The sequence below is a fragment of the Dermochelys coriacea genome, chromosome 7 (genome assembly GCF_009764565.3).
Source record: "Dermochelys coriacea isolate rDerCor1 chromosome 7, rDerCor1.pri.v4, whole genome shotgun sequence".
NCBI lineage: Eukaryota > Metazoa > Chordata > Testudines > Dermochelyidae > Dermochelys > Dermochelys coriacea.
The window spans coordinates 54,968,610-54,980,989 of record NC_050074.1 but is presented as its reverse complement, the minus strand read 5'-3'; the positions used below and the strand labels follow the sequence as shown (position 1 = coordinate 54,980,989).

The 12,380-nt window shown below is 52.7% G+C and overlaps 1 protein-coding gene across 1 annotated transcript; it reads right to left on the bottom strand.

Annotated features, from left to right (window-relative positions):
* Positions 1-314: 314 nt before the first annotated feature.
* On the bottom strand, positions 315-9,069 carry LOC119858817 (zona pellucida sperm-binding protein 4-like). Its single transcript, XM_038410265.2, has 12 exons — positions 8,840-9,069; positions 8,382-8,503; positions 8,198-8,300; positions 7,413-7,568; positions 6,523-6,710; positions 5,932-6,029; positions 4,748-4,878; positions 4,147-4,336; positions 3,902-4,049; positions 2,403-2,481; positions 1,705-1,821; positions 315-470 (listed from the first exon to the last, which is right to left on the bottom strand). The coding sequence occupies exons 1-12, from the start codon at positions 9,051-9,053 to the stop codon at positions 376-378; spliced, it is 1,641 nt and encodes a 546-aa protein (XP_038266193.2). The 5' UTR covers positions 9,054-9,069; the 3' UTR covers positions 315-375.
* Positions 9,070-12,380: the final 3,311 nt, after the last annotated feature.

Below are 12,380 nucleotides of genomic sequence, written 5' to 3'. Positions count from 1 at the left end.
TGCTTTGAGCAGGGAGTTGGACTAGATGATCTCCTAAGGTCCATTCCAACCCTGATATTCTATCTGTTCAGAATGCTGACAAGCCAGCAGGTGTTCCACCACTTTATGTAGTTGGTGCTGGTAGTAGCCTTGGTCATGCACTTGACTGGAGACCATTCTAATGGGCATTGAGAGGGAAATTTCTAGGCACCAGGAAGGAGAGAAATACACTAGTCAAAGGCTACACATTGGGATCTCAATTCAGTTGAATACTAGACCTTGCCTGCCCCACCCCAGTAGCAGTAGTCTCCCAACTGATCAGAAAGATGCAGAAATGGTAGACAAGTCTGAAGTGTTTATTGCAATGTAATTTCAGGCTGCATTTCTTTGTACTCACTACATTGCAGAGACAAGTATCATGAACAGGGCTCCCACAAATGCCACACCAGCAACAGCTAGCACCTGGGGTGCTCCAGCAGTCACAGGCAGTCCTGTTAGAGAGATGGAGTATAACTCAACTTAGGCCCCACCCATATTGGGGAAGGAGCTATATACGCATCATGATTTTTGGTGTAAAACTCTCCTCTACACCTAAATATTAAGCCATTTGACACCTCACTCTTGCAGATTCCCTTGGTTGGAAGTCCAGAGCCTTCAGCCTGTGCTTACATCTGAAAGGGGATAGTTCTCAAGTGGTTTGTTAGCTGGAACATCTCTGGAAAATTTGACCTCCCTCCCACTGGTGACAGGCCTTTCATTTTCCCAAGTCTAATGTATCGAGGCAAACATTAGTATGTGGAAGCCTGTTGACTTCTGCTTTAGAAGCACAAAGTCAGGAGGAACACAAAGATCTGATCTAGTGTACTAGTTTAAGACGACAGGAGATAAACTAGTTTGGCATTAAAAGGGAAATGTTTAGAGATTGGAGCCTGTGTTATTCCTAAGTGTCTTTACCAAGTAATAGGCAACAAATTGCTATTTAAAGTTGTTTTGTATAGTTTTGTCTATGGTCTGATTTTTTTAAAATTAAAATAACCTACATCTAAAACAGAGGGAGCATGGGAGCTAGATACTTTATTAGTAGGAACCTCTCACTGCCATAAGAGCAGGACAACTTGTGGCACCTTAGAGACTAACAAGGTTGTGCATAAGCTTTCGTGAGCTACAGAAGTGAGCTGTAGCTCACAAAAGCTTATGCTCAAATAAATTGGTTAGTCTAAGGTGCCACAAGTCCCCCTTTTCTTTTTGCGAATACAGACAAACATGGTTGCTACTCTGAAACCTCTCACTGCCATGTTACTGATCAAAATGAACAGCAATTGCAGTTTTTACTTTGGGGCCCTTGTGATGCTACTATAATCTGAATTGGGGTTGTAGTTGACATTTCAGGGGTTTAGGTGCCAACAGAGCCACCTCAGAGTTTTCACCATCTACTCCCAGGGTGATGGAGTGAATGGGGTAAAGATCAATCCCCCACCTTGGTATTGGTCCAAGTTCAGACACCTAGGGATAGAGGTTCTAGACTCAGATGCACTGTCCTCCCTGCCAGTTGCAACAAGGGAATCAGTGTCAGACAGGGAGTAGTGCATCTTGGTGCTCATCTGATGCCAAGGTGAGATCACATCCCTACAACTGATGGAGCTCTGGCAGTGTCATTTATGGCTGCACCCAAGCTCCCTTGTAGAGAGACTAAGTGCTAGGAGTGGTCAGGTCAGTGGTACTCACGAAAGCTCTGCACAGCATCTTTTCTTTCTGCACCATCTTGGAAAAGAAACACAGGCCCCCTGCTGGTGATGGGCAAAAGGCCAGTCTCTGGGTGATGCTCAGAGCTCCTTCTACCCCCTGAGAGACATGAGGAACACGTTTTAGATTCAAAGCACCATTGCCCCAGAGTGAACTGGTAGCCTGTTCCCATCATCCCAGAGGAGACTGCCAGACAGTACAAGTTAGCATCCCCTGCAGCAAAGGTTGCAATGCATAGCCCACTCCCCCATTCTCCTCCAATGGGGATCAACTTGTGTCCAAGCTTTGAAGAGGCAGCTGCATTGATCTGCTCTTAAGAATGCAGCACCTAGCAAAAAGTAGTGACATGTTTGCACTTCATGGAAGTCTCATCTGCTGCACCATCAGAGGGTACTAGCCACAATCACTGCCATTTGAAAGGGTTGGTGACAGTCCTAGAGTCATGCTGGGCCCAAATCACAACTGACCTCAAATTATATAGTTTGTCTGTGCAACTCCTCCTACCTAGTGGCAATGCCTTGTATACAGGCCAATGGCCATTTGCCTCCTGAAAGAGCAGGCTTGCTTTTCAGCCAGGCATCACCAGCCCTCAGTGGTTGTTACAGATAGAGCATTGAGTACAGGAGTCCTGGCAGCAGCTCTTATCCCCACCCCCTAGAGAACAGAACTTGGGCACTTACTGGCTCCAGCAGGGCAGGAGATGGTGCAGGACTCCAGCCTGGAGGGCCAGCACATGGAGGCACTGCAGTGCAGGTACACCTAGAGGAAGAACAGGTGTTAGGAATCAGGCTCTTGCCATTAGCTATAGGAGCAGTGCTGCAGGGGATTCTCTAAACAGACTAGGGGCTGCTGTTATACCCCAGCACTTGACTTCAAGGCTTCTGGGAGCCCAGCCAGTAAGTGATGACCCCCCCTGAGAGGGGGGCCAGCAGTGTGGCCCCCCTGCTATCCCACACTAAGGGAAGGAGATTCAGTGTCAAGTCACAGACAAGCCTGGATTGTGTTTAGATGGTCAGAGCCACCCACTCTGGACAGGAAAAAGAACCAAGGGGTTAGAAATATAAATTGTGTACATCCCAATGGGAATGTACACAGCTAATGCAGTTGGAAGAGCTCCCTGAAAGGCAGATTTTGACAAACAGAGCAGGTGGTTAGAGATTGCAGGAGAGTTTCTCCCTGACATGTCACATCTACAGAGCAAAGCAATAGTCAGAGGTCTCAGTGTGAGCCAAGAGGTGGGGTCTGCACCACATACTTTAAGTGGTGAGACAACAGCACCCAACTCCAATTTACAAGTCAGTCCTTAAGCTTGTTCAGTCCATTTGATACTGTACAGTCAAGGCAGTTTAGTCAAGACTCCTGCTACCATAAAGCATCTGCTAGTATCTCTAGTATATGGAAGGAATGTCACCAGCACTTGTTTAAAGCTCTAGAAAGATGGTTCTCAACCTGTGACCCATGGCCTAGTCAGCACAGAGCTGTGGCCCACGTATCAGATGCAGCTCAGTGGTAAATAGGTTGAAAACCACTGCTCTAGAATGAGCAGCGTTGGACATTGCTTCTCCACTCACTGTAGGAAGCCTGCTCTAACATAGCTTTCTTCCTCAGTCAGTAAATACTTCATGTTTGTGATGCCTCAAGAGACCTGAGGCAAGTCAGTCTTTAGCATGGGGATATGACTGCCCCAGGTCCCAGTGAGGAACTTAGAAAGCAGGTTTAGAAACTATGGGACTGGTCACAACTCCAAGTCCTGTGATCTCACTGGAGAACTGGCCTCAAGACAAGTCTATAGGGCAAGTGTATTTGTACAGCCAATCAGGCATAAAAGGTTAGTTTTAAAGGCTTTTCCACATTGCCTGCCATTTACAAAGAGCAGCCGAGGCTCTGTTTTTGAGCTGCTTCTTCCCAGACTCTAGGAAGAGAGTCCCAGGCTCGCTGCAACATCCAGTTCCTCTCCCTAGTCACTAGCTACAGAACCACAGTTGGCCATTAGCTGGTTATGATTCAGCTGAGGTGTTGGTTTGCTTCAGCATGAATGGTCAAAGCCCCCCTTCTGCTTGTTTGAGGGCCCTGTAGGCCAGGTCTCATGTCCACTCTGAGCAGCTCATGAGAGGCTGGGCTGTTGTTCCAATGGAGTGGAGCTACAGTGGCTGACAAGAGCCTTGAAGAGAAGCCATACCGGCCCTGTGAGCGCCTGCTGGGAGGCAGGCTCCACGAAGGTGAAGGTGCTGATGATGAAGCGCTGGTGGTGAGATGGGAACTGCAGCCCTGAGGTGGCTCCCACAGGCACCAGCTGGGTGCGGTAGTTGTCTCCTGCATATGGGCACCTGGGAATCAGGGGAGGAGGGAAAAGCAGCTGTGAGAAGGTGCCCTGCACTCCCCAGGCCCAAATGGAGACCCCTCACCCTGGAGGCTGTCACTCACCCATCCACCAGGATTGGCCACTGTGGCTGCTGCTGGGGGTTGGCACTGGGAGTGGCCCAGCAGTGGTGCAGGACCAGAACCAGATCTGGGTCAGTTCTCTGCAGGATCCGGACCTCCACATAGATGGGGTCCTGCAGAACCTTCACCACAGGGTAATCTCGGTCTGTGTAGTAGGAGCCATAATTCTGCTCTGGAACAGAGAGGTCACTGCAGATCAGCATTAGATGCAAGTAGAGAATCTTAGTGCATTATACAGGGCCAATACCCACCGGCTGTTCAGGCAGCGCCTGGACTCCCAGCTTAGGGTAAGCATTCCCACTGTGCTAGATCTAGCCCACAATGCAGGAGCAGGGCTGCCTTTCCATACACCGAGGACAGATTCAGCCAGAAGTGAGCTGAGAGAGGTTAATGGAATCCTAAATCAAAGTGCAAAGGACAGTCAAGTCAGTCTTAACTCCCCCATCCTCCCTAGATCCATTCCATGGGGTCTTAGCTGCCCTTCCAGCCCAGATGAGGCCTTAAGCCAGAGACCAGATTCCTGCACCAAGAGGTAAGAAGGAGCCCCTGCTCCACCATGTCACTCTCCAAGGAGCTCTCCTACCTGTGGCAATGCGCAGCTCCAGCATCAGGGGGCCAGGCTGGGACACAGCAGGGGGTGGGGGCAGGGTGAAGACCTGGACACTCAAGGGAAGGAAGTTCCCACTGATGGAGTAGCTGCAGCGGACGTGTAACCTGGTGGTGAGAGTGCCAAGATGATGAGATGATCAAGGCCAGGCATGTACTGCAGAGATGGCATTGAGGGGAAGGGCATCGGGGGTATGAACCCCACAGTGGGAGGGACAGGGTTCAGGGAAGCTGAAGTGCCCCATATGGGGCACCTGGAGGTGAGGCAATTAAGGATTAGTCCCATCTAGGGAGAACCCAGTGGGTGGTTCCTATAGACGAGGGACTGCAGGGCAATAGGGAAGGACTGAGGAGAGCTGCCATAGGGAGTTCTACTTCAGGATTGGCCCCAAAGGGACAGAGCAGCCAGGGTTCCAGGCAGGTGCCAGGGGGGCAACTAGAAACTGCCAAGAGGAGGCTTCCCAGCAGGAAGCCTCACAAGGAATCAGACTTCCAAAGAGGAGTGGACGATGAAGTCCTGGGAAAGGCACCTGTGATCAGGCAGAGGTAGGAAGTTGAAGATCTTGTAAGGAGACAGCGATAGCTGCTTGATCCCAGAGTTCCTGGGCTGGAAGCCAGAGCAGAGGGTGGGCCTGGTTCCCCTCCCATCCCCAGGAGACGGGATAGGAAAGCCTCCCACAGGGAGCAGAGTCAGTGACTACTAGAACTGGGGCAGGTGACCCAACACAGGGTCAGATACTTTAGCATATTGGATTCCTACACCAGAATGAGTGAAGAGGGACCTGACCAGAAGGCTGGAGTCCTGAGCAGAGGCTGAATGTGGAGTTGGTACAATGCCAGGTCTGGCTGCAGAGGGACACACTGGCTGGTGAGTTCACTCCATTTCCTCCCCACACCCCAGCCCAGGGAAGGGTTACAAACCAATATCCTGTTTGTTGACTTGCTTCATGCTCAGCCCCATTCACCCCACAGCCAATCTTCCCCAATGAGCTGTGAGAGCCCAGGGTTCTGGGGGAATAGAGTCACTGTGCAGTGTCTGGCACCTGCCATGTAACAGATGGCTGGAGGAACAGCTGGCCCTGAACCACTCCCATGCTATTGCCTCACATGACAGAAGCAGCTCTAGAGATGCAGGGTAGAGTTACAAGCCCCAGGAGTTACCTGAAGGTGCTGTCCCTGGTGATGGAGCCCAGAGTCCAGGTGTTCACATCCCTGTCTGCCACCAGCTCAGTCTCATACACACCTTGGTCTCCAACCATCTGCAAGGAGAGAGCAGTCAATTTTATTTAGCGTGTGCTTGGTCGTCTAGCCAAGAGATGGCATCTTCAGTGGCGGCCTAGAAGAACTGCATCACACCACTAAACCTAGTCAGGCAGCATTCACCGACAACGTGCAGCTGTTATGGTACCCCCATAAGGCACATATAAATAAATAAAACTGGAATTTTTATGCTACATATGCCATGTAACATTTTTGTAATGGGTTATAAAAAAAAACTTAAAAGCAGTTTAAAAATGTTTAACACTCAAATGCCCAGCTTTCAATGGAGTTTAAACCCCAAATAAATTCATTTTATCCTGTATAAAGTTTATACAGAGTAAGCTAGTAAATTGTTTGCCCTTTAACACTAAAAAATGCACAGGTGTTTGCCCCCCCAGGTATTAATACACACTCTGGGTTAGTTAAGTAAAAAGTGAACCCCCTTCTATTGCTGAGTGACCCCATCCTGGCCTCCCCCAGCTCAAATCTTACCTGGAAAGTCGTGCCACAGGCAGACAGTGGGAACCGGAACAGGACAAAGGCGTTGTTCTGCCCCACAGGGACACAGCCAGCACCACGCCCATTGGCCAGATGCACCGAGTCCAGGATCAGGGGGGGCAGAGTCACAGCCCGAGAGACCACGAGGGAGAAATGGCCATCTGGAGTGCACTGTGCTGTCACTGGAAGGGAGCCGGGGACAAGTCAGGGTCACCTTCCTACCTGGGTTAGCCAGTCTCAGGACACTGGAGCAGAAGCCAGCAGCTTGTCCTGGAGCTGGATAAGAACCCACCATGTTCTACTGCACCCCTCCAGGGCACAGGCTGGCACTGCAAGGGACCCTGGCACATATAGCTCATGGTAAAAAGAAAAGGAGTACTTGTGGCACCTTAGAGACTAACAAATTTATTAGAGCATAAGCTTTCGTGAGCTACAGCTCACTTCATCGGAAATGCATCCGATGAAGTGAGCTGTAGCTCACGAAAGCTTATGCTCTAATAAATTTGTTAGTCTCTAAGGTGCCACAAGTACTCCTTTTCTTTTTGCGAATACAGACTAACACGGCTGCTACTCTGAAACCTGTCAAATAGCTCATGGTGGAGCTGTAATGGCCATGAGGCATGTGCTGTGGATTCCAGGGCATGAGGCTGGGTCTGTTATTGGTCACGGCTAAAGCACTCAGCCGTCAGTTTGAGGCTGGATGGAAAGCATTGCACGTGGCCTTGCTATCACACTAACTAGCCCAGCACCCAGCTGTCTGCAGGACTGGGTACATGGAAACCCCACTCAGCTTTGATGCCAGGTATCTCAGCCACTGCCCCCCCACACCCACATGTGGGACCATTACAGTCAGCTCTGGACAATTCATGTGCACAGAAACTCACCTGTGTTGCCATAGTAACAAGGCTTCACCCTATCACTGGGGTTGTAACAACAGCCTTGTTCTTCACAGACTCCACGAGCAATGGGTGGGGAGGCACAGGGCAGCCTGTCCTGGCTCTGGATGGCAGCACAGACATCAGGGCTTGGAGCATCCAGGGCTGGGGAGAGACAGGTGGGAAGCAGTATGGAGCTCAGAGCAAGGGGAAGGAACTGAGACTAGGCTGGGCTACAAAGCATGCTCCCTCCTGGCCTGGCTAGGGCCTTTGAGGCTCTCTCAGGACCCCACACATTCTGCAGGGCAGACATCCTGCCTCCAGCTCACACTCTGCTGAGGGGCTTCAATCTGAACCATCCAGCACCAGGGGGAACCTGGTCTGTGCACTCTCAGCCCAGACACTCACCATTTCATCCAGGACCAGTTTGGGTAATGGGGGAGTGGAGACATGGCCTCTAGGGAAGCCTCCAGCACCTGTCACCATTCCCAGGCCCTGCCTGGAGCCCTTAGGGGCTAATGCAATACAAAGACCATGAACGCCAGGCTCTCCTATGTGAGGAGAGCAGCCAAGCAGGAGGGACTGCTCTCTGCCAGGGGCATTGCCTTGCTCAGCCTGCAAAGAAGGGCAGTCACTGGCCACCTGACCCCAGGGAGGAGAAGAGGGAGACACAGGCCTTCCTCATGGAGGCAGTCCAACATCTCCCTTTGTGTAACTGGGGGAGAGCAGCCATCTCCACAAGATCATTCACAGCCACAGGCTGGGGCATTCAGCATAAGACACTAGGCCCTCACCTGGCAGGCTCCTGGGGCACCTGAGCACCTTCTCCTCATGCAGGGCCCTGCGCCCACCAGCAGCCATCCCCTCAACACCAACCACCATCAGGTAACCGCCATCCTGGGGAGAGAGACCCACAGACATCAGGGCTGGCAGAGCAGCAAGCACAGAACCCAAGGCAGGTGCCAGAAGGTCACTCACCCATTCAGAGACATAACAGCCACCATAGGAGGCACCAACTGTCCTGGAGCCATCTGCAGCCTGGGAGACCCAGACCCCACAGCTGGAGTCATTCTGCAGAGCATGCAGCTTCCCAGCCACATCTAGGGAGGAAGAAGGAGATCAGCAGCCAGTGCAGGGGAAGAGGGCACAAGAGTCATCCATGGAGCTACTGCCCCCTGCACAGAGGGGACAGGCTCTTGGCTATGTGTGGGGGGGGGGGCAGGTGGGGGTTGCCTAGGCCAGGCCAGCACAGAAGCCCTGCCCAGCTCAGGTCAGCCATTGCTCAGGCTCCCTAGGACTCAGCCAGCTGCTAGGCAGGGCTTGGACAGGCAGAAGGATCCCTAGGACAGCATCAGTCCCTTCCCCTCTCCCTAGGGCAACACACTGGGCTCCCTCCAGACACCCAGGGAAGGTCACACAGGTCTGGCCTCACTTACCCCAAGCAGTCAGTGCCAGGGAGCCCTCCCCAGCCTGGCCAGGAGGCAGCATGAACTGCAGGCTTCTCTGGCTACAGACCAGCTCCCTAGGATCCACCAGGGCTCCCAGAGCCAGAACAAAGGGGTAATACAGCAGCCAGAAGCACACCATTCCCCCATAGAGCTGCCTCCTCCACCACACCCCAGCCATACTGTTCTCCTGCCAGTGACCCATAAAGCATCTGCCCCAGCCTGCCTCCTTTGTACCCTGCAGGCAGCTGGGATTGGCCAGAGCCCAGGTGGCCATTCCTGCAAGGCCAAGGGAGAAGAGCCCAGCCCCTCCCTTAAGATCTCGCCACACCCTGCACCAACAGGGAGAAACCCTGGGGGTGAGATGGAGCTTCCTGGTCCTTCTCAGGAGGATGTGGAAGATGGGTCTGTGTTCATGGCACTTTACTGAGGGGAGGTCAGTTTATTCCTTCCTATTGGAACCCCGGGAGGGTTCAGACCTTCCTTCCTCTCCAAACACTGGCGCTGGGCCTCGCTCTGCTGAGGGGTCAGCCTGGCCCCTTGCCAAGGTCCCCCTGCTGCATGATAGGGCATCCCCCACTTCCAGGGCATCTGCCACCAAGCCAGCTCTGGACTCACTCTCTAGAGCTGCCGTGGTACCAGACTCCCCCTGGAGCAGGAAGGCTCCTCGGGGACAGCCCCAGCTGGCCCCTGCTCAGTTCACACACTGGGCTGGCTTGGGCTGGAGGATGGCCAGGTTCCTTGCATCAGGCCCCTGCAGAGGGAGCTGTGAGTGGGGGAGGGCCTGAGTCTCCATTGCTATAGTTACCAAAGCAGAAGGGAAGTGTTTTACCCCCTCTGCTGTAAATGAGGTGCAGGCCAGTGTAGAGTCAGGCCCAGAGAATCCAGTTCTAGTGGGAAGCTAGGTTTGGTTTCTCTTTGCACCCTTGCCTCCCAGCCCAGCAGGGACCCAGGACTATCCAAGTCTATTGAGTCTTGGGGACCCCAAACTCATCTCTATTTCCTTTGAACAAATGCAGGAACTGGACTTGCCATAGCAGCTTGGGTCGAGGGAGGGGTGCATGGGATGTGCCTAAAGCTTGTGCTTTCCTGACAGTTTCAAAGTACAAATGGAAAACTATTTTTATCCCGTGGAGCTGTATGGATCCCAACTTCATTCATCAGGAGCGGGGGACCTTTAGAGTTACAGCACAGCCCTCTACCATTGAGCTAGAGGAATAACTGGTAGGAGCACTAGGCTGTTAGCCTCTATGGCAGGGGCGGGCAAGCGTTTTGGCCTGAGCGCCACATCTGGGTATGGAAATTGTATGGCAGGCCATGAATGCTCACAAAATTGGGGTTGGGGTGCAGGAGAGGGTGAAGGCTCCGGCTGGGGTTGCAGGCCCTGGGATGGGGCTGGGGATGAGGAGCTTGGGGTACAGGACGGTGCTCTGGGCTGGGACTGAGGGGTTTAGATTGTGGGAGGGGGATCAGGGTTGGGGCAGGAGGTTGGGGCATGGGAGGGACTCGGGGTGCAGGCTCCAGGTGGCATGTCTCCCCTCCAGCTCCTATGTGGAGCCGCAGCCAGGCGCTGCCCCGTCCACAGGTGCTGCCCCTGCAGCTCCTATTGGCTGCAGTTCCCAGCCAATGGGAACTGCGGGGGCAGTGCTTGGGGCAGGGGCAGTGTGCAGAGTCCCCTGGCTGCCGCTACAAGTAGAAGCCAGAAGGGGGACATGCTGCTGCTTCCAGGAGCTGAAGCAAGCGCTCATGGAGCAGCCTCCCACAACGCCGCTCCCTGGCTGGAGCTCAGGAGCGGAGCAAGCCCCAGACCCCACTCCCGGGGGAGCTCAAGGGCCAGATTAAATTGGCTGGTGGGCCGTAGTTTGCCCACCTCTGCTCTATGGGTATGTCTGCACAGCTTGCAGCAGCAACCTGCGGGCCCATATCAACAGACTTGGGCTACTGCACTAAACATAGCTGGGTAGACATTGTGGCTCGGGCTCTGAAGCCTAGGGAGTGGGGTACGTTTCAGGGTATTAGCTCCAGCCAAGCCCCCACTTAAAAGTGCTCTTGACACAACTGTTTTTGCTGTGGTAGCATGAGCCCAAATCTTTCAGCCTGGGCTTGGAGACTCAGTGCCATGGGTTGCCGCTGGCTGCATAGATGTACCCTACATGGCTGAAACGGAGGAGAGATGCATGCTTTGCCAGCAGGTTTCAGAGCTGTTTGCTGACAGCCAAGGACTGGTTTGGCGCAGGACTCCTGGGTTCTCTTCCAGGCTCTGTTAGGGAGTGATTCGAGTAGTCATTTTCCTTTCTGCCATCAGGCTCCCTTCTAGTCTCTACCCCCTCAACTGCTGTTATTTATATTACCATAGCATTTGGGGCCCTGTAGTCGCCCACACTAGCTCCTGCCCCTCCTCCTATCCCACCCAGACCATGACTCCTGCCCTCCCAGCTCTGTGTTTATCTTGTCCCTTTCCATTGTCCCCCCCATCCTCTCTGTGTGGGTCAGGCCCATTACTCCTCCGCAGTGCAGCCTGGCCCAAGCAGGGGGCATTGAGATCACAGGAGAGACAGGTGCCTTGCTCTCAGTTCTGGTGCTCAACACCACAATGTCCCCTCCCGACGAGCAGGAAAAATTTAAGGGAAAGCGCTGCTCAGTGGAGATGGAAACTGAGAATTTAGCTCCAAACAAACCTCCACTGAGCCTGAGCAAACTGATTTTTTCAAAGGCTCCTGACTTGGCTCCATGTGGGAGGAGCTTCGCAGAGCCAGCAAGAGGTACAGCCCAAACATCAAAACAGCCACTCTGGGACGTTTCAGCTCCCAGCTCCCCACCAGGAGGGTTCTAGAACTTCTCAATGAAGCAGCTATTTTCTCTCTAATGGGGCAAAACCTATTCTCTTCCTCTCCCCACCCCCAATTAATTCTTGCAAACAGCTGCTGCATTTTAGGTGAAACTTTCCTTTAAAAAAAAATTCAGCCTGAGGCGGACACCTGTGCTGGAAAACTTCAGCGCAAATGGCTCAGAGCAACTGAAAACAGAGCCCTAGAATGGAAAACATCAGGCCAGCGTTCACTAAAGGCAGAGCTGGTCACAACTGACTTGTCTGTTTTAAACTGTCTCAGCTATGCACACATGCCGCTATTCCAATGGACCTAGGTTGCATTAAGGCAAAATGGATCTTCCTACAGTTTTCAATAAAGAAAAAGCACTACAGATTGCACCAGCCCAGAGGTTGGGGCACTCAGTAGGGATGGGGGAGATCCAGGGTCAAGGCTCTGACTCCAGGAGAGCAGGGACTTGAGCATAGTTCTCCCTCATCCCAAAATCCCCTAACACTAGCTATGGGTTATGCTGGGACAAGTCTCTGTGTGAACAGACATTCTATCTTGGACTCCAGAAAGTGGGTAGTGGAGATCACAGCAGGGTTGCTGGAGCTCTGCTGACTAATTCTGCACATCTCTCCCGCTTTTCTGGGGAAGCCTGTAGCTCAGCCAGGATCTCCCCCAAGACTGGTACAGAAGATGTTATTGACCTTTGTACAAAC